The sequence below is a fragment of the Ursus maritimus genome, unplaced genomic scaffold (assembly GCF_017311325.1).
Source record: "Ursus maritimus isolate PB19 unplaced genomic scaffold, ASM1731132v1 scaffold_15, whole genome shotgun sequence".
Lineage (NCBI taxonomy): Eukaryota > Metazoa > Chordata > Mammalia > Carnivora > Ursidae > Ursus > Ursus maritimus.
The window spans coordinates 600641-623548 of NW_024423897.1; the positions used below are offsets into that span (position 1 = coordinate 600641).

The 22908-nt window shown below is 37.4% G+C and overlaps 1 protein-coding gene across 3 annotated transcripts in view; it reads left to right on the plus strand.

Moving 5' to 3' along the window:
* The window catches only part of UIMC1 (ubiquitin interaction motif containing 1), a 132086-nt gene that overhangs the window by 76312 nt on the left and 32866 nt on the right, over positions 1-22908 (plus strand). For all 3 annotated transcript variants that reach the window (XM_040630253.1, XM_040630255.1, XM_040630254.1), the window contains 4 exons: positions 1242-1306; positions 3556-3632; positions 8835-8938; positions 13917-14070. In XM_040630253.1, coding sequence (XP_040486187.1) covers positions 1242-1306; positions 3556-3632; positions 8835-8938; positions 13917-14070 — 400 coding nt within the window. The remainder of the gene's footprint in view (positions 1-1241; positions 1307-3555; positions 3633-8834; positions 8939-13916; positions 14071-22908) is intronic.

Here is a 22908-nt window from a genome sequence, read left to right on the forward strand (position 1 = left end):
ATAAAAAAAAAATAACGCTAAGAAAGGTAAAGATATGCTTTAGCCTAAGGTAGAGATGGAGGTATCTTGTAACTCACCATTGCCTTGATTGCTTCTGAAGCCCAAGTTTCATCAACTGTAGTTATTCTAAGATGGTAAAATCTATTAAATGGACACTAGGTGTCAGTATCTACTTTTTTTTGATATTTCAGTAATGAAACTTTTGTCACTCCTGAGTTCAAGGTGATGTATTTATTGCTGTGGTATTTTAGTCTTTTTGACAGTTTTGTTCAACCCTCATTTTTCATAATGACTGCATTTCTGATCATTGTACAGCTTTATCTTCCCTTTGAATGAACGCTCATCTCAGCTATTTCTGTTTTTTAGTATATTTTATCATTTGCCTGAGTGGTGTAGAGATGCCTAACTTGTTTAGGTTATTTATATGCTGTTAGGAGACCCTGAAAACTTCAGTTAGTAGCTTTATATCTATTAGAAGAAGCCTCGCAGCTCAAGTACTTCTTCAGAAATTTCCCTAAGGCAGCAGTAGCTGCTTTTTCTGTGCACTTACATTTAATGAGTTGACATTTGCACCAACTTTACTATTAATCATAGAAAATAATCTTTTTAAAAATCTAGTCCCTATTTGTTACATTTCTTAAAAGACATCCCTGTAGCCAGATACTAAAATCATAGTGGCAGACTTGTAGCAAAAGGAATGTTTATAGCCTTCCCTTTGGGATGTCTGTGTTATGGCTTGGTTGTGTTCAGAGAGACTTCTTTCACAGATTGCGGTGTTTTTCCCAGTCGAATATTTCCATTGAAAACTGGGCTTTTCTCTATATTTCCTCCTTCCACGAATAGAACTTTATAGTTGCTTTTCTTGAAATCATAATTCATTTGACTCACCAATTAATATTTATGTGTCTTGCATTTTACAAAGTACATCACATATATTACCTTTTTAAATTCTCACAATAACAGTCTGTGAGACAGTCATTAATAACTTTTAAGATGAGGAAACAGATTGAGATGTGACACCCTCGATTACAGAGTTAATGGGTGATCCACCTGTGATGTAAATCCCACTCGTCTGACTCCACAGGATATGCTCTTTTTTTACTGAAACTTACTGACTTCTGTAAAATGTTTTATTCTTATTGCTAATTGCTGAGTGATAATGCTGAGCAATTTTTTTTTTTTTAAGAGGAGAAACAAGTTCATCTGTGCCTGTATATTTAGGATGTTGTATTTCTTTGCAGTCTTCCCAAGGGGTATTTGTCGAAGAAACTTCTGAAGAAGGAAACTCTGTACCTGCCTCACAAAGGTAAGATTATAAGTTGTTATAGGTCTGAACTCCCTGGTGGTGTCAGAGTAAGACAGATGAAGCACGTGAGTGAGACTGTACAGGGACCGCTTGCCAGGGATCTTTTAGCTCCTTTATATGCACAGACTAAGAGAAATCATGATCTTCTAGTTCTCAAATCTGTATCTCACAGAAGCCTGGAATATTAGAGTAGAAGAGATCTTTGAAGGTGGTGGTGTTTTTTTGTTTTGTTTTGTTTTTGGCATAGTCTAGCCATCTTGGCACATACCCCATTTATACCAAAGTGTTTACATCCTGCTACTCTCAACCTAGCTTCCTATGCCAATCTGAAGGCTCTACACTAGTTTCTTTTTCTTTACAGCCCTTCTAGTTCTCCTGTCCCCTTTTTTTATTCCCTTTGCTTATGCTAATTTTATCTGGATGTCCAAATTGTATACATCTTTTAAGTCTATTCTTAAGACTTATGTTTTTTATTATTCCTATTATTCAGGTCACAAAGATCATGGGTCACTCTCACTCCCTGTCTTATGCCACTTATAATCTGATTGTATCTTATTTTTCCCTTAAATTGTTATATTTGTATTACCTCCTCAATTATTCTTGCTGATTGATTGATGGGTGGTTGATTGATTACAAACTGCACTTTTCATTTGGATCGGGTTTATAATTTTCCCTTTTATCTGGTAGTTGACCTCTGGGGATTACTCAAGAGGTTAATTTTGTGTTGAGTGACCTACACCTCTCATATGGAAGTTGAGGCCCAATTACCATTTGCTGTATTTTGCTGGTGCTTCTTAGGGTTTTGGTTAAGTTGATCGTACTAGGTACTTCTTTCTGAGTTGAAGAATATGGTTTTGGTTTGATTCTCCTGCTGTTAAGACGATTTTGGAAGTGGTTTTAACTGGAATAGGCCTTTTGCTTCTTCCAGGCCCCTCTGCTTTGTTGTGGTGAGCCTGTGCAGAACAGATGTAAGTTTTAATAAATGATTATATGCTTTGTCACCAGGAGAGAGTTGGAACTGTAGGCAATGTGGTTTGACTTCAAATTGATTAGCCCATTTTATAAATGTCAGCAAATTGTTTTGTGATGGGCCCTTTGAATAGAGCCCTAATGTTACATGCAGAGTAAACTGTGTCTGACTTGGGTTTACAACAAATGTTATGAGATGTTTTATTTAGAAAGAGAAATCACTTGTGGTTTCCTATCAGGATTTAGTTATTTGTCATGAATCGGTGATGGTTAGTCTCTCTTCTCTGTGGTTCTTGGTTGATGTGAGGTTTTATTTTTTAAGCATCCTCTTGCATACGTGATCAGACTAGTCATAAAGCTCTGTGAAGCATGGCGGGGGGAGCTCAGATGCTCAGATCTCTCAGCCATGTGGTCCTGTGTCAGGAAGAGATTGCATTCCATGAACAGGCAGGGTAAACTGGAAGGTTTAATGATGGGAGTGGTTCATAACTATGTTACTCTCAGAAGAGATATTTAACTTGTGTGGGCAGGTTTTGCTGTAGGGCAGTTTGTGCACCTACTTTTTGTTGCTTGGAAAGCCACATCTTGAGATAAAGAGGAAATTTAACTGCAAGGTAAGGGAAAATTGAGTGTTGTTGTCAAGAGAATCTCCATATTTTCTATTATGAGTTTACAAATCTCTAACCTTCAGAAGGCTGAGATTGAGGCTATAAAACACCATTGACGTTCCTTTTTTTTTTTCTCTCTAAAGATGTATTTATTTATTTGAGAGAGAGAGAGCACGTGTGAGTGTGTGCACAGGGAGAGGGGCAGAGGGAGAGAATCTTTAAGCAGAGACTCCCCGCTGAGCAGGAAGCCCAGCGCAGGGCTCAGTCCCACAACCCATGAGATCATGACCTGAGCCGAAACCAAGAGTCAGACACCTAACCTACTTAGCCAAGTAGGTGCCCCCTGTTGACATTCTTATATGGGAGTGGAGTTTTTGTCTTCTAGAGTATTCACAGATAGTCCTTACCCTTCAACTTTCCTTTGTAAAGACTCAAAAAGGGGGTTCTTTTGGTTCAGTGATTTCACTGGAACCAGAGTTGTAAGCATATTTATTTTCCCCATTTCTGGCCTGGAGTTTTCACTACCAATTCCTTGCTTCCCTGTTGTGCTTTTGTGGTATTGGACGGCAGGTATCGGATTACCTGTGGCTTTGTAAATGACTCACCATTGCTTTTGGCCCTGTGTTCTGATTTATTATACTGGGATTCACTTGGGGTTTGGTTCTTTTTCAGCATTGCTGCTTTGACCAGTAAGAGAAGTTCAGTCCTTATGCCAGAGAGTTCTGCAGAGGAAATCACTGTGTGTCCTGGTAAGCACCCCACTGATCTTACTGAATTTCTGATCCCTAGCTATCTACCTTTTTGTGCTTATTAATTTTTCTGGGTTTTCCAACCCACTTTCAGGAGGTTTATGTGTGATTGATGTATGTATGTTTATGTCCTCTACATATATACATGTATACACACATATACATACACACACACACTTTTTTAATGGACATTAGCTCTGCTTCTCCATCTTTTCTCAGAGATATTTTAGTTTTGAAGTTAATATGCTCTTTTGTCTCCTTGTTTGCTTACCAGCCTCATCAGAGATGGCAGCACAGCATCAGGAATAGCACTTACCTGTACATTCAGAGGCAAGAGTACTCTGTATTTTGGTCTGTGGGTTCTCCAGATTGGGCTGTCCTCAAATCTGCCTGTCATGAAGCAGAGTTTTCTCAGAGCCTTCTACTAGTTTTACATTGCCATTCACTCCTTATAGCAGAGGGAGTCTAGAAATTGAATTTTATGCACAGTTCTGGCATTGACTTATTTTTAATCTCAGATAAGACCCTTAACCTGGTTAAGTACTGTGCTTTTTGTTAATTGTAGAGATGAAAAGACATGTGTACCTTACTTCAGGTGCACGAGATGCTCATTCAGAGTTGCACATGAATACATTTTGACATGCAAAATAATTTTGTTATTTTAATTACAACAAACTTTTATTTATTAAAAATTTTTTTGCTAATGGGATTTTATTTATTTATTTTAAGATTTATTTATTTTGGGGGGGGAAGGGCGAGGGAAGGAATCTCATGCAGACTCTGCTGAGTAAGGAGCCCGATGAGGGGCTTGATGTGGGGCTTGACTCTTGGGGCTCAGTGCAACAACCCTGAGATCATGACCTGAGCCGAAACCAAGAGTTGGATGTTTAACCTACTGAGCCACCTAGATGTCCCGATTTATTTATTTATTTATATATATATCACATATATATGATTTATTTATTTATATATATCACATATGTATGTATGATTTTATTTATTTGTCAGAGAGAGAGAATAAGCTGGGGGAGTGGCAGGCAGAGGGAGAAGCAGGCTCCCCTGCTTAGTGAGGAGTCGATGTGGCACTCAGTCCCAGGACCCTGGGATCATGACGTGTGCCGAAGGCGGATGCTTAACCGACTGAGCCACTGAGGCATCCCTATTTATTTTTAATTGAAGTATAGCTGATACACAATGTTACATTAGTTTCAGGTGTATGACATAGTGATTTGACATGTGTTATGCTATGCTTACCATGAGTGTACCTACCATTTATCACCCTACAACACTTTTATAGTACTGTAGACTGTATTCCTTCTGCTCTACTTTTTGTCACTGTGACATCCCTGTGACATATCCCTGTGAATATCCCAGTATCTGTATCTCCCACTCCACCTCGATACACAAAATAATTTTATTTTTTTAAAAGATTTTATTCATTTATTTATTTGAGAGAGAGAGAGAGAGAGAGAGGGCAAGCGAGCAGGGGGCAGGGGAAGCAGAGGGAGAGGGAGAGGGAGAAGCAGACTCCACACTGAGTGCAGAGCCTGAGGCGGAGCTCCGTCTCATGACCCTGAGATCATGAACTGAGCCAAAATCAGACACTTATCTGACTGAGCCACACAGGTGCCCCACACAAAATAATTTTATTTTTTAATTTTAATTTTAATTTTTTTAAAGATTTATTTATTTGAGAGAGAGCGTACAGGAGTGGGGGGAGGGGCTGACCAAGGAGCCTGATGCAGGGCTGGATCCCAGGACCCTGAGATCATGAGCTGAGCTAGAGGCAGACGTTTAACTGACTGAGCCACCCAGCTCCCCCCCACAAAATAATTTTAAATGAACTAAGATACCCATTATCTAAGGGAACTCTTGAGTTGAATCATTGTATAATATGAAGAATTATTTTGTGATATGAACCACTACTTTTTAAGGAATTTGTTTTAGCTTATATTTTCTTTTTTTGCTTTTCTTATAAGTGAGGCCAATTATATATATCAGTAATCCCATTCATAAGAGATTGAGGGACTTCTTATCAATGTTTAAACTCTTTGGGCAGTAAGTATGGTACACATGTTACCATAGTCATACCTAGTTTTCCCTTAGGTCTCATATGAACCTATCAGGGTCATGGAGACACATAGTTTTCTTATTTTGGTTTCTTTCAACTTCTTTTTCCTATGGAGACTTAAACTTAGTTTACATATTCTTCTAGGAAAGACCTGTAAACATTTATAAACCTTTGGCAGCATATCATAAAAGGACTTCTTTACTTATTTTTAAGTTTAATTATGTTGCTTTCTATTAAAAGTGGTCTCTTAATTAATATAAAATGTATTTGAATTACTACCTGATGATACCCACTAAGAGACCTCACTACCAAGTGCTCTGATTTTGGCAGGGGCACTCAGGAATGCTGTGCTATCTTTGTGAAAAGAAAACTTTACAACACCCCCAACCCCCTACTGCCCCATCTTGGATTGCTGACTTAAGCTATCCTGTTGGAAGTCACTCCGTCTGTTTAGGATGATGGCATGTGATGTTGCCTAGGGATCTTGCAGGAGGAACCTGTAAATACAATAATTTTGAAAGCCCTAGTTAATGAGAGAGGAAAAAGCAGGCCCTTCAGGCCTGAGGTTAGATAACTTTTATGATCATGACTTGCTGTCATTAGCTTGCTAATTAAGTCCAACTGTTTGCTGACAAAAACTACTTCTAAATGAGATCGCAAAAGGTTTCCATAATATTACTGTTCCTTTTGCTAAGGAAGTATAAATACTTCTCCATGGAGCCAGACTCCTGAATCTCTTTGTAAATATGTAATTTAGAAGCTATGCATCTAAATTTTCCAGAAAATTTGAGTTCTCAGTGTGTTCTAAATGGGTGAAATGCAGATTGAGTGGTAGTCCATCTTACCTTTTTATTTTGTCTTATAGTTCTGAAAGTTCTAGAGATCTGATACTCAAAATTATAACATCTTTTTAGAGTTACTTTGTTGAAGAAGCAGGATTATAGCCTTTTATGCCCACCTTGTGTATGCTCCTAGCATTGCTTATTTCTAAGGAGCTAATGCTCTCTTTTCTTTATAGTTGACTATTTTAGCTATTCACAGAAAGCTTAATTAAAGACTTTTATTATTATAGTAGTGCAGACAATGAGTAGCTCTTATTTTCTAAGAGACTAAATGTCTTTTTTGGTAATATCTCTCAAGGAAACTTGACAAAGAAGGTTTTTTTTTTTTTCATCAGTTTTATTAAATGATTCATGAATTGGGCAGCATCTCATGTAGCAAGTAGAGGGGGGTCCCAACAAAGACGACTTTGAAGTTTATGCACTGTAAGCCTTTTTCCACCAAGGTTGTAAAATCTGTGTGTGTGAGTGTGTGTATTCATTTTTCAAAAAAAATTATAAGGTATTAAAATATAGTTAACACTAGAAATGTATTTAATTCCTCTTTGATGTTGAGAAGATACCTCAGTATCTTATAGGTACTTTATTTGCCCAACGTAGGCCACTCATTGTATTTGTGAAGCACAGAAGTATCCGTCAGATGTACAGTGCATACAGTAGTTAAGAAAGGACTTACTGGATTTGTATTCTAAGTTTCTGTTTCAGGTTTGTTGTCTTTGTTTGACTAGAGTTACTGGTTTTTTTTGTTGTTGTTGTTGTTTTTTAGATTTATTTATTTATTTTAGAGAGAGCGTGAGCATGAGTGGGAGGGGCAGAGTGAGAGTGAGGGAGAATCCCAAGAAGGCTCCGCATGTGGGACTTGATCCCATAACCCTGAGATCACAACATGAGCTGAAACCAAGAGTTGGTCTCTTAACCGACTATGCCACCCAGGCACCCCTGTTCTTTTGTTATATTGATAGGTGTCTAGACCAGAAGTTGGCAGACTTTTTCTGCTAAAAGACTAGGTAGATATATTAGTTTCGTGGGCTAAAGGACTCAACTCTGCCATTGAAACTACTCAGTGCTGCCATTTTAGCACAAAAGCAACCATAGGATACGGGGAATAATGGTTGTGGCTGTGTTCCAATAAAACTTTATTTACAAAAACAGGAAGCTGGCTGGCTTTGGCCCATGAGCTATAGTTTGCTGACTCCTGTACTAGACTATGAGGGACACCATCTTATATCTCCATATTGCTTGTAGTCTGTATGGTGCCTGGAACTTGTTCATAAATATTTGTTGAGTTACTGTTGAATGAATAGATGCTGCCTAAAGAATATATTAAAGAAAGGTGTATCTTTGTTTAGGATGTATTTTCTATTTCTTCTCCTAATTTTTTTGTCTTCTCTAATCATCCCTTTAACTTTAGAACTAACATTGGCACATTTTTGTTTTCTGTCACAATAAATACACTTTAAGACCAGAACTATGCTGGAAAGAAGCCAGATGGATTAACTGATGAATGGATAAACAAATTGTGATATGCCCATACAGTGGAATACTACTACTCAGCAGTAAAAACAAATGAACTACTGAGAAGTTTGTTTTTCAAACACATTATACTAAATGAAAGAAAACAAAACAAAGAAACAAAACAAAAGATGGCACACTGTATGATTTCATTTATGTGACATTCTAGAAAAGGGAAAACTATGGGAACGTAAAGTAGATTGGTCATTGCGAGGAGCAAAGCAGTGGGGAATTCACTGCAAAGCAGTACATAAGAATTTTGGGGGGTGCTTAGAAATGTTTTATATATTTTTTTTTTAAGGTAGGGGTTGGGAGGTGGGGCAGAGGGAGATGGAGGGAGAGAAACCTAAGCAGATTTCATGCCCAGCACCCAGCCTGATGTGGGGCTCCATCTCAGGACCCTGAGATCATGACCTGAGCTGATATCAAGAGTCAGATGTTTAACTGACTGAGCCTCCCAGGCCCCCCAGAAATGTTTTATATCTTGACTGTGATTGTTATATGGTATAAATGATACCGTTTATGGGTATCTTTAAAAAAAATGATACCGTGTATAAATTATATACATTATACAAACTCACCAAGCTATAACTGAAAATTGGTGAATTTGGTTGTATATAAATTATGCCTTATTAAAGCTTTAAGAAGAATCAAACCAGATCTGCAATACCACTGCAGTATTATACACTAAACCTTAGGGGAAATAGGTGTGTGTGTGTTTTTTTTAACTATGAAAATACAAAATGAAAATTAATGACTTTTTAACTTTTTAAATTACAGAGACACAGCTAAGTTCTCCTGAAACGTTTGACCTTGAAAAAGAAGTCTCTCCAGGTGGCAGAGAGATCCTGGATGAAGTAAGAATAATAATTGCAGATAAGGAGGTGAATATTCTCTATAATTTTTCTTTCTACTGATATTCCTCTCTCTGATGCAACACTGACCTTGGCTGAAAAGATTTAGGTGACAGAAGGTTGTAGGCTTGGAGATGCTTATGTCAGAGATTCTTACAGTTAAGTTCACTTCACTACAGTTAAGTTCAGTTGAGCACTGTTTCTAAAAATAGGAGTAGTTACCATTTCTTGATTTCTTAATATGCTTTATTATTTCTGTTACAGATGGGGAAAACAGAGGCTTAGGATGTTTAAGTCATTTACTCATACTCAAAATGCTGATAATGCTAGAACTAGAATTTGAACATGGATTTATCTCCAAAGTCTGGGATATTTTCTATTATATTACTGATAAGTTAACAGAAATGAACAAACTTGGAAAAAGTCACTATTATTTATATTATATGTAACTTTCAGTCCTAATTTCTACATGGTATCAGAAATGCAGTCAGGATAGCAGCATGATACAATAAGCAGATTTTTATTGGCTTTTTTACCTTTCCTAACTTCACATATCCAGCATCATCCATAAAGGTGGTTGATACAAGTTCATACCTCTGATTAAGATTCTCAGTATATATTTATCATATTGAGTATTAAAAACAGTTTGCCAGGAATTTTAAAAGAGAATTCAGAATCTTTAAAATTTGTTCTCTAAAGCAGTCTGAGAATTAAACAGATTTTTCTATGGAAGTAAATATTTTGGTTACATTTGTGTATGATATCTTACCCTGAGCATTTAAAAATAAAGGTTTCATTCTCATTCCTTTTTATACTCTAGGTTTTTTGAAAGCAGTTTTTATAATAGGAGGTAGATCTCTTCCCTAGTCTCTGCATTGCAGGTAGCTGGGTAGAAATTCTGCTTTCGTGAATCATGCACACTGCTTGGTTCCTTGAAACCTGATCTGTCACAACTGACAGACCGAGATTCCCTGATGCTAGTGGTGGTAGGGAAGATGGTGACACTCCCTACAACAGAGTGACTGAGGACAGATCCTGCTAGATAATGTTAAAATGGCTTCTCAGGGAGGGACTAGAACCTTCTAAATGGGGATGGGGAGCAGAGTGTTATTAACATAGTCATCTTAACTACAGAAGAATCCCTACAATCCTTTTGTTAATCAAGGCTGATTTCTTACCCATCCATGACTGCAAAGGAGACTGTTCTTAGTTTGGGGCAAAGAGCATGAACCCTATTTAGAATTTATAGGGTATATGTCTGCACCACTACACATCAAAGGGATGGAATTATATGGCCTTTCTCACATTGAATGTTCTCTTTCCAGTGTTGCTGTTTGCTGGTATCTGTGGATGTCTGTAAATAGGCTTAGAATTCTGTTTCCATTAAAAGATGTTAGAGATACTGTAGTTTTTAAGTCATTGAGTAGTCACTTACTAGTTACAAGTCACTTATTAGAAAGGTAGAATCTGAACATTTTCGAGCACAAAGATAGTATCATAATGGGTGTGGACTCTTGATCTTGGAATCTGTGTACAGGGTCTTTTGTCCTAAAATGTCTTGTTTATTGGAAGGTGGTATGGTGTAGTACGAGGAGCTTGAGCATTGGAATTAGAAGGATCCCAACCCCATCACTTAACTTTGTGACCTGGGGCAAATTAAGTAATTGTTTTATTCACTTCATATATTTGACAGACACTATAGTTCGTATACTGTGTGCCAGTCGTTTGTTTTAGACTCTTGAGGTACAAAGATCAAAATAACAACAAAACAGTCCCTGCCTTCTAAGGGTCCTGGTAGAGGAGGAGACAGACACATAGATAATTATAATGTGGTCTGACAGATATAATGATAGACAGATGTCTATGGCATTAGGGAAGCATAGAAGAGGAATGCTTTTCTGAATTTCAGTTCTTCATATGTAAAATGGAGACAAAAAATAGCCTATTTTACTGGGTTGCTTTGAAGATTAAATTAGATAAAGAATATGAAACGCGTAGCAGAGATTTGGCACAAGTAGAAGTATGTGTGTGGAACCAGTTATTATTTTACTGCTTTGTAATATATTGTGGCTGTTCAGTGATATTAGCTTACTAATGACAGAGAATTGCTCAACAGTATCTGAGTTATTTGGAATAGCATGGCAGAATTGTAGTCCTTCTTGATTTGATTTCCTGCAGTGGTCAGATTCCTTTGGAAATAATATTTTCTGAATATCTTGCCTGAGATAATCCTTTGGTTGGGGATACTATTTTCTCAGAAAAGTTAATAGAAATTATTCGGAATCAAACAGTTGGTTTAGTCAGTTGGTTTTTAAGTAAACTGTGTTGAGTCCTGTGGAAAGAGGGGAAAGATCTAAAGAGCTTTCTAAGCTACACAGAAACTGGGTGGGGGAGGAACAGAGGGTTGGTGATTTGTAGGACGTTTATTTTCACCTGGTTTATTTCTTGAGGTGAGGTTTCTTTTGAGTCCAGAAGGTAAGGACCAACCTTTAAGAGATCAAGATTCAGTGTCCAAGTACCTCTTTTGAGAAATGACTGTATAGTATTTTAAAAGAAGTAGAAGCAGCTCTTCAGAGACTGAATCCCTGACTGCATGGTCCTAATAAAAGCTGCTTCGCTTATATTTTTTCCTCTTGAAGTCCGTCTATTGTAGTTAATATTTAAATAGAACTTTTAAATGGTGCTGAAAAAAATCTTACTTTATATAAAAATGTTCAGAAACCTCTGGGTTGTCTATGAATGTGATTGGAAGTGGTCTTGTATTCACAATAAGACAATAATAGACTATTCCCTCTTGAATACATTAATAGCTGAAGGTACCTTCTCTGCATTTTATAGAGCTAGTGGTGAATACAAAGGAGTATAGTGCTGGGTGTGAGCACCAGTGACGTTCATGTCATATAACATTTCTGTGCTTAGTGAACTTTAGAATGCCAAGTAACTGCTCAATTGCCATTAACTTTCAGTAACTCAAGACTGCTTGCAAATTTTAGGGTATATTGATTTTTCTCCCCTCTGTTCAGATGGCTTTGCATGCACAAGACAACTTTTCCTTGTAAGATTTATGAACAGAGGAACCTGGGTTTGTGAGAAGCTGAGTGACTAAGCTTGGAATAAGTAACACCTAGAACTTCCAGACATACTTGGCTCTCTCCACCTTCTAGAGAAGAATAATAGAACCAGATAGTCTCCCAATATCTGGCAGGGTCAGCAACAAAGTAGAGAGGATGCTTTTTTTGCTTTTGCTGCAATTTGGTAGAATAGAAATACTGAAGTTTTGATGCCACAAAAATCTTGGGTTTCAGTCTAGATGGTCCACTTACTAACTTTGTGATCAGCAGGTTACTTTACCTTTCAAACGAACATCAATTTCCTCCTCTGTAATAGTAGACCTAGTGTTCCCTCTGCCAGTTGGGTTGTTGTGAGTGATGCGTATGGAAAATGCTTGGCCAAGCCTGGTATAGAAAATAAATTCAATCACTGTTAGTTCCTATTTCATCTTTCTTTTTTGTCCGCTTTCAGAGTATGTCTTTTTAAGTAAAAGGCAGGTGGGTTGAAAACGACATTTTCTGGCAGTTGTAGAAACTGTTCAACTTGGTATTTAGATGGCCTGTTTCCCTCTGTTGGATCACATTCACAAGCAGTAGATTTTAGGGATGGCCTAAACCAAAAAAAACTCCAGTTGCCTCAGAGCTCAAATTATCTACCCATCGCAGTTTTGGTCTTGTTTTGATCTTGGACCAGAAGAGGGTTTATTTTTTCCCCGTAGTAAGGCATAATAACAGCCCAGGTGTTCTTTGCTCTTAAATGGATGCAGTGGCTATGCGGGACAGTTTCACATTGATTGGTTAGGACATGCTGTCCTTTGAAGCAAGTGTTAGGCAGTAGTGCTGCAGTGCTCACGCATACTGTTGAATTAATCACTGCAGAGTTCTTGGCTCTGACCTGTAAAGGTAAAATAAAACTGCCTCTCAGACACTGGCAACTGTGGAAAAAATGGTGATTATAAAACACTGAGAGGAATAAGAGAAGGTATAAGAATGGCTTCTGCAGAATTGTCTTAAGGACTTTTATTTGAGCCTGCTTAAATATTTGGGTCTTAGTTCTGTTCTGTTTGCTCTTTTAATCCAAAAGTCACAGATAAAACAGAAGAGGTGGTATGTCTTAACTGGGGTAAGCTGAGGTCTAGGTCTTAAATTTTAGTTGTGCTGCTTTTGCTTAGAATAACTCTTTTGTTTCCTAACTCCTTATGTCTGAAGTCACTTGCAATGCTCACAGTTCTTTTATGAGATTGAAAAGGTTTCTTTGAGATGCTGTTAATATGTAGATTGTTTGAAATACAGCAGACACAGCATACTGACCTAAGAACTTGATAGAGAGGAGTGCCTTCAGGTTTTGGAGCTAAATAGTCCTTGATTTGAGTTTCAGCTCTGCCTCTTATTTGTACTGTAACTTGGGGCAAGTTGCTTTACTGTTTTGGACAATGCTTTCTTCATGTGTAAGAAAGGTTATGTTAATACCTTTGTAAGATTACTATGAGGATTAAATGAGTATTACATGCAGAGTGCTTAGCATAGAGTATGCAGGTTCTGAGTAACTATTAACTATATTAGCGTATCTGCTAATCTTGAGATCTGAATTTGGCAAACTGATTGGTATTGTGTGTCTCTCTCTCTCTCCTTCTCCCCCCCCCTTTTTTTTTTGAGAGAGAGTGCGAGCTTGTGGTGGGGGTGAATCAGTGTTGGGCAGGGCAGAGGGAGAGAGAGAATCTTAAGCAGGCTCCATGCCTGGCGCAGAGCCTGATGTGGGGCTCAATGTCATGACCCTGAGATCATGACCTGGGCCGAAATCAAGAGTTGGAGGTTTAACCTACTGAGCCACTCAGGTGCTTCAGTATTGTCTCTTTGAAAGTAAATGGCATATGGGATAGACTCTCTTGCAGTTCTTTAAGGGAAAAGATATTTTATAAAGTAAAGGTATTACAGTTGCCATTTATTATTTCCTTCAGGTTGGTAACAGGGGAAATGCTGAGAAGGAAATACCTATTTCTACAGTCTCATCCAGTACCCAGGTGTCCTGCCCACTGTGTGACCAAGGCTTCCCACCCACAAAGATTGAGCGACACGCCATGTACTGCAATGGGCTGATAGGGCAAGACACAGGTAAAACTTATCAGGATTTATCATACTCTTTTCTTTGCACGGTAGTTTTGTAATCCTGTACAGTGCAGTACAGGAAAAACAGACCATTCTTCCTCAAAGTTAAAGTTGTTTTTTTTTTTTCTCTTTTCCCTATCTACTTAATTCTCTAGTACTTTTCATCTTCCTTATTACTTTGGCAGGTATGCTACTTTGTTGCATATACTGAGGAGAAAGGGAAGGGAAAAAATCTTTCATCTTTTAATGTTTCACCTTACTCTTTGGTCTATGTTGGCCAAAAATCAGTGCGATGCTATGGACCTTGCATTTCATCTTGTATATTCAAATATTGAGACTACTATGGAGCTTGAGGAAATAAGTTCTAGAATTGCCCATTTTTTTAAAAAATTGAAGTATAGTTGACAACAATGTTATAAGAGTTACCCATTTTTTTTTTCAAGGTAAGTCCCTGTGGGGTTTTGTGTGTAAAAGTTCTAACTAAAAACTGCAGCTAAAAAGTATCCCTAATTTCCGTTCATGTCCTGTATATCTCTGCTGCATCACCCTGGAACTTTTGGATACCTCTTGAAGAGAACATCAAAAATCTTGGTTTTGGTGCAGTTGTTGACCAAGAGAATCTGCTTGTTCATCACAACCCTTGAATTACCACCCCTAATCTTGCCTTTCTGTCTGTGGCTTTAAACTCTAAATATAATAGTATCAGCTCAGCTCTCTGTGATCCAACGTGCTGAATATAACCATATCTTAGATGATTGGAAGTGTTGCATGTCTCAGTCCTACTTGATTCCCATAACTTAGAAGTATTTAATCTGAAATTGTATAATTGTGAGGTATTTTATAAGTTAAGATTTCCAGGAAGAAAGGCACATGTTCTTTAATTTTTCTGAAGTATTTATTTATTATATAAGGTAGTACCTAAGCTTATAATTTACATAAATTTGTTGATTTTTCTGATTATAGTCATGTTCGTTATAATAATAATTGCTTATATTTTTTGAATACTTAAAATGAGTCAGACACTACTTACATAAATGGGACCACACTATAGTATATATACTATCCTACAACTTTTCTTTATTTGGCGGTAAATTTAGATCTTTCCAGGGACAGATATAGTTTTTACATAGTCGAGATCTTACTATCTGTAAACTTTTGTATTTTGCTTTTTCTAATAGCATAAAATTTCCCCCATGTCACTAAAGTTATGTATAAAAATATTTTTAATACTTACATAATATTTTGTAATCTGAATTGCCTCCACTTACTTAGCTGTTGTGTATTTAGCATGTTTCAGGTTGCCATATTATACTTATATGTCATTGAGCCTTTATGCCTAAAGTTGTTGTATTTTGGGAAATTATATATATGTATATATATGATTATATATATGTATATTTATGATTATATATATGTATATATATGATTATATATACGTATATATATGGTTATATATATGTGTATATATATATTATATATATGTGTATATATATAATATATATATATATTACTAGTTGGGGTGATAGTAAAAAAGGCTCTGGAGTCTAGTCAGTTTGAGGTTGAATCCCATCTTTATCACTTACTAGTGTGTGATTTTGTGCTAGTTTCCTAGCTTCCCTTTATGCAGCTGGCCAATTAATAGTAATGACCTTATTTGATTTTTGTGAGGTTAAATGAGATATTTTAAGGGAAGTACGTATAGTACATAGTAAATACTTAAGGACTTTCAGCTGCTGTTACTATTCCCAGTATAGAATTACTGGGTTAGAGATTTTGTCATCATTTTTAAGCATCATTTTAATAGATTGGTTATCTTTTAAATACAGTGAAAGTGGAAGATGTAAATCTGGTCATCATCTCCTTTTAGTAGAAGAACACTGAAGGACTAGGGTTCTAGATACAATTTTAATTTGACATAGCTCTTCAGGTATGATTTTTTTAGCAGAGGGTTCCAGGGACTGAAAGAATTCTGGAGCTGGACATTTGGTGACCAGAGAAGGAAGAAACTATCTTGCCTATCTCACCAAACATGCTTACCCAACTGGTATTAGTTATCTGAGTCAACAACCTACTCAGCATTGAGGTCCAAAAATAAATGAGTTTGAGAAGCTGAATGTACCTTGAGCTCTAGGATAGATAACCTTCTTCTGGTCAGAATTATTAGGTAAAGGGTAGTATAAAGTAGCTCCTACTGACACCTCTGAGACTGAACTCTCATAGTTGGTGGTTGAATAGCAGGTTTTGATGTTCATTACTGTCCAAAGACATCTTTCAGCTATATAACACTTGTCTTTTAGCCTGTTCTTCCTTACTAGGATGTGGTGGGGCAACTCACAGCCCCAAATACTTGCTGTTGAAATTGATTCAGACTTGTTTCTGAGTATTCTGAAACCAAATGCAGACTTATACCACCCGAACTTAGGGCTCAATCCCGTGACCCATGAGATCATGACCTGAGCCAAAACCGAGAGTCGGACACCCAACTGACTGAGCCTCTCAGGTGCCCCAACACTTTCTTTTTCATAGGGAAATTTGTTTTAAAAATTATTTTAGGAGTATAATAAAGACAAATCTAGAATACTATAAATTTCAACACCAACTTGTCTACCTAGAGTGAGATATTTGATTCCTTTCTGTCACCTATTGCCTTCCTCAGTGTTAATTCATCCAGATACTTACGGAACATTTTTTTTTTTCTTAATGGTGCTAGAATTTATGTGGGTTACTAAAGAAGTTTAAGACAGAATTTCTGTCATTAAGGAGCTTGCAGTCTCATTGGGGAGATAAGAATTAACCTAAGAAATTAATTAACAAGATGACACAAAGTCAGTGATAATGTACCCAAATGAATGATTCTGACAGTAAGTTCAATAGGAAAAAGGAGAGCTGCAGTGAATAGGGATGATGTCTCAGAGGGTGGGTTTAGCTTGGGCTGGGAAGGCTGGATAGGTTTGGTTAAACCATGAAAAAGTAGGGGGCCCTTTATCCTCTTATAGGTTAGATAAGATAGGAAGCAAGGGAAACAGCCACTAAACAACAGCTTCCGTTTAATCTTCCTAGTAGTGTTAACTTGCTAACCTAAATTACTCTCTATTACACTATAAGAGAATTTGAAGCAGGGAGTCCCCACTGGAACTGTCCCACTCTTTGCTTTATTCCTGTTCCTAGGAACAGAGTTTGGGGCTATAGGTGGGGTGGGGAAATAGAGGAATTATGTAAAGCACCTACTAGTGTGCCATGTGCCTGCCATATCGTAGGTCTTTGATAAGTTTGCTATCTTTGTTTTTTTCACCAACTTGCCTGCCCCTGTCTTCCTTGCCAGAGATAGTAGTGATTGTTCTGGTTCCTCTCACATTTTATGACTGGAATCAGAGGCCAAGCCCTCAGCCCAGTTTTTGGTTAAAAGGAGCCTCTCCTGCTATGGAAGGGAAGAGTTACTCTTGAAAACATATAACCCAGACTAAGAGACTGTTAGCCCAATGCCTGAGAGTATGGAATAAGAGAGAGGACTTACCTCCCAGAGTTAAGTATCCAGCTCTCTCCTCCTTCCTGTTTTTCCCCAAATCTGATCCTAGACATACTTGGTTTGGCTGTGTAAAAGAAATAGTAATTAGAGTCATTTACATGAAGTGTCTACCATTTATGCCTAGTTACCATGCAGCACAATAACAATTATGCATATCATTAAATATGTGTCTGATTAACTTTGTAAGTTTTATTTGATTATAATACTATACTCTGGGTAAGTTGGCTCAGTCTGCTCAGTTTGTTGCTCAATGACATGGCTATCCACAAGTATGGAAAATTAGAGGTAATGAGTGTTCTTTGCATTGTTTGAAGGGAGAAGATTTGCTAAATTAATCTAGACTAGGACAAAGGCAGGTTGCCTTTGTATTTGCTTTCTAGAAAATGTGTTTGAGACCATTTTTATTTAAACACTTAGGAAGAATGAAGCTCTCCATTACTCATTCAATAAATATCTACAAAATAACTGCTATATACCAAATACAGTGAACAGAATATACAAAGTTCCTGTTCTCATGGAGTATATATTCTAACAGTGGGATACTGACAATAAATAAATAAACATACAATATGTTAAGTGGTGATAAATATTTTAAAGAAGAAAAGAAAGCAGAGGAAGAGGAGGATAGGGAGTACTGAGGTCAGGAGGTAGCAGTTTAGAATAGGTGGTCAGGGAAGGTCCCATTGACAAGATGACATCTGAGCGGAGACCTAAAGGAAGTGAGGGATTTCAAGGTGGAGAGGAGAGTGCTTTACAGACAGAGGCAACAGTAAGTGCAAAGACCTTTACATGTGAACAGGCTTGGTGTGTGTGAGAAATGACAAAGAAGCCTGTGTGGCTGGAGTGAAGTAAGTGAGGGAAAGATAAACAATGAGATTAGAGAGGTAATTGGGGAGGGGACAAGTGGACAGGTCACATAGGGTTCTTAGGCCGTAGTAAGGATTTTAGCTTTTACTCTGAGCAAAGGGGGAACCATTGGAGGGATTTGGGTAAAGAATGAATTAATATTTGAGCAAAGGATCGCTCTGCTGTATTTATAGAGTGTTGGGGTGGGGGACAAGAGTGGAAGCTGGGAGAACAGCCAACATTTTATTTTTGGCAGTATGATACAGTGGGAGAAACATGGGGTTTGGAACTAGACAAATCTGAATTTAAATATCAGCTGTAGTACTTGTCAGCTGGATAATATTTGACAAATGACTTTACCTTTTTGAGGATCAGATGCCTTGTTTGTAAAATTAGTTTGACGTCATTAGGATTATCGTGAGAATCAGAGACACTTTAGGGCCACCTGGATGGCTCAGTCCGTTAAGCTCAGGTCATGATCTAGGAGTCCCAAGCCCTGTATTGGGCTCCCTGCTCAGTGGGGAATCTACTTCTCCCTCTCTCTCTGCTCTCCCCCACCCCTGCTCATGCTCTTTCTCTTGCTCACTCTCCCTCTCAAATAAATAAATAAAATCTAAAAAAAAAAAAAGAATCAGATACTTTATATAAAGTGCCTAGCACTGTGTCTAACATGTAATAAACGTTCAATAAATGGTAGCTGCTGTTATTACTGAATATTACTCCTGCCTGTGTAGTCTTTCTGAAGTCTGTATTTGCGTGCCAATACATAAAGGGTAAGCTATCAGCCAGGTAGAGCTAAGGGAAAGATTAAAGGCAAGGGGGGCGCCTGGGTAGCGCAGTCGTTAAGCGTCTGCCTTTGGCTCAGGGCGTGATCCTGGCGTTTCGGGATCGAGTCCCACATCGGGCTCCTCCGCTGGGAGCCTGCTTCTTCCTCTCCCACTCCCCTGCTGCGTTCTCTCTCGCTGGCTGTCTCTCTGTCACATAAATAAATAAAATCTTTAAAAAAAAAAAAAAAAAAAAGATTAAAGGCAGGGAAGTGGTAAGGTGGTAGGAATAATGAGCTAGTGAGAAATAGATTTTGTAGGAGAGTTAGGGAAGCTGAAGGCATTAACTGTGTACACTTTGGGCCTAGATACAGGGGTGTGGCTTCGAGTCAGGATACTGTCAAGAGTGGATCTTCTTTTCATGGATATCTCCTGGAAAAATAATAGTGGTAAGTGGGTGAATGGAGGTGAGAGTCTTTGCTAAAGACTTGCCTGACAGCTAACAGAGAAGGACTGAGGCTTAGAATAGGCTTGACTTGGGTGACTCAGCAAAAATCATAAGCCCGGAACATCTCTAATGAAAAAGATTTTTTAATTAGACAAAGTTTGACTTTTTCTGTTTTATATACCCGAATTTATCTGCCTGACTGTAGTTTGTGCCCCACTTAGTCTTCTCACTTGTGTTAATATGGCTTTTGTGGTACCTAGGAGGCTTAGATTAACTATATTCCTATTGACACCTAACTACTGAGGTGTTAACAATTGGGAAATAGCATAGGTTTAGTAAAAATAACATGGATTTTGGAGACAGAGGCCTGTGGGGAGATACACAAATCCAAACATACTGAGATTATAGTGCAGTTGGGCAGAAAAGGCGTGCACATGAATAACGGTAACAGAAGGTTAGAGTTACTAATGGACATACAGTCTGTGGTGTTGCAGAGGAAATGCGATTGGACATTGAGATGGAAGGGCATTAATGTAAAAGAACAGTAGGCAAAAATCACATAAATAGAAAAATACGAACAGTATACAGGAAAGAACACGTGATTCAATGTTGTAGTACGGGCAGTATGAAAGGAAATAGTAGGCAATTGTAGAATGACAAATTAACTTGAAATATGTTGGTTAATATGGGGTAGGGTTTTTTCCAACTGTAAAAGAGTTTTTTGTGTGTGTACTTCACTGTAGCATATAGGACTCTTTGGGATGTAAGTGTTAGAAATATAGTTCAAGTAACCTTTAAGCAAAAAACAAGTTAGTTCGGGTAATTGGGAAATCTGGTGTAGGTTTCAGACAGAGCTGGATCTAGGGGCTCAGACGATGTCTTCCCATCTCTTGACTCTACTTGTCTGTGTTCAGTAGATAGGTCTTTTCAAGGACAAACAAGATGTCTGCCTGCAGCTGTAGACTTTTAGTCTTTGGAAATGGAATGGAAAAAAGGAGTTCTTTCTCCTGAAACTCTTAAGTCATTCTAGAGAAAGACTTTTGATTAGGCTTTATTTGATTTAAGTGTCCATCCGTGGTCTAGTCACTGTAACCAAGTAGATGGGTATACATTGTTTATAAGTCAGAACAAATAACAGAAAAGCCTATTGATATCTGTCACAAAATTCTATAAATCACAGTAACAGAAAACACCATTAACAATGGGTTTAATATATAGGGTTTCTTTTTCTCACATAACAAGGTATCTAAAGTGAGGCAGTAACTCAGTGATGTAATAAGAATTTAGGCTTTTCTCTTTTGGCTCTACAATCCTTGACTTGTAGCTTCTTGACTCATGGTTTCAAGGTGGGTTTTTTATCTTTAGACCTCACATCTGTGTTCCAGGCAGGAAGGAGGGGTCAAAGGGGCAAGGCTGTAGATTTTCACTGTTGCAGTCTAATACTCCTATATTAGGAATCTAATATTCCTATAATCTTGTGGGATTGACCTTATTCCAAATTATGGTTTTAAATTTAGAATTGTTTATGTCTTTTGTGTATGTTTATATGTCTTTATGTGTATAAAATTATACTGCCTTTGAAGTTAATTTACTTTGTACAGTGATTCAAATTTACAAAAATTTTTGTGTTCTACTAAATTATTTAGTGAAGTGTTACGCTAGGTACTGGGGGTGCTCAAGAGGTGGTAAAGGGATAGGAGAGAGCCGACTGGGACCTCAAATTTATACTCAGGGAATTTACAGTCCAATGTAGCAAACAGACTTGGGTATAATTAAGTATGATACAAATCAGCTGAAGTACTAAAATAGAGGCACTAAGCACTTACAAAGGTGGAAGAGATTACTTCTGGTTGTCAAGAAAAAGAGCAGATTCTTATTTTAGTGTGTATATATTATATAATATATAGGTATATTATATATAATACATATATAATATATTATATAATATATAAAAAATATATTAATATATATAAATATATATTAATATATGTATATGTTATATATATTATTTACTTTTTATATTTTTTGATTAGTAGTAAATTGAAATTTTTTCTTTTTTTAAAAAAGCCAATTTGTCTCTCTTCTTTGAAGAATTGTTCTCTCAACTTTGCGCAAGTATCTTTTGGGTTCTTAGTATTTTTCTTATCTGTTTATATAAGTTCTTTATAAATGATTTGACTTTTGCTTCCAGGGTGCTTTCCAGGTTTTTTCTACCCATCCATCAGTTTTCACCAAGTTTCCAGATTTACGTAGCCTGAGACAGCAACTTCCTTGTGTGAATACTGTCAAAGCTTTTATTTCTTGAAGAGGAGTGCTGATTCTGTAGAAAGATCTAATTGGTGTAAATAGAAGTGGCACTGATACGAGGAAAAGAGTATTAGAATCCATGCAGAATTAAGGGGGTGGGCATCAAGGAGAAAGGATACACAATTTATTGCTCTTGATGATGGTAAGAGGAAGCTAAGAGATAGAGAAGGTCATGGCCTGGTATAGAAATCAGCAGGAGCCAGATACCCAAAGTGGTATACTGTTTAGTAGATTCCTCTTTGATAACTTGGGTCCAGAACTGTTTGGCATTTTCTGGAATGGCCACCATCTTATTTGATTTGAATGCCTATTGACATAGCTACTGGATGAACTCTTAGACCAGTACTTTCACCCCAGAATTACTAAGTTGCATTGCATGTAACCCTTCTCTTGTATTAATAACGTAGCAGCAGTGTGCTTCCCTTCCCCTTGCATCTTGGTTGTCTTCTGACAACTTTTGTTCAGCCTTTCTGTGGAACAGTTCCTCATATGTGCTCCACTGTGATACAGTAATAAAGTTGCTGTACGATTTGGCATATGAAATGGCAGTCTGACTGCAGTCTGTGTCTGCTTGAGTCCTCAGTGCCTTCACTCTTCTCATCTTATTCCTCTTACCATTGACTTTGTCTTTGCTTCAGTTACCCCTATTCATTATACCTTGCTGCTAAAGAGCCAGCCCTCAGGATTTCTTTTAGCAGTTTTCTTCTGCCAGATGTGCTTATTCTTTCCTTGAAAAATAAAATAGCTCTTATTAACACCTAAGGTTAATACCCAAAGTATTATGTGTTGAAGGAATATTATCAGCTAAAAACCACTTCAGAGAAGTTCTCTCACTTCATGATCTAGTCACACTTTTTAATTCAGGCATCTAGAGCATTTTAAGAAAGAAGAAAGTTCAAGGAATTTATATTAGATCAGTCATCTCCATTAGAGCTATCTTAGGGCCATAGGCA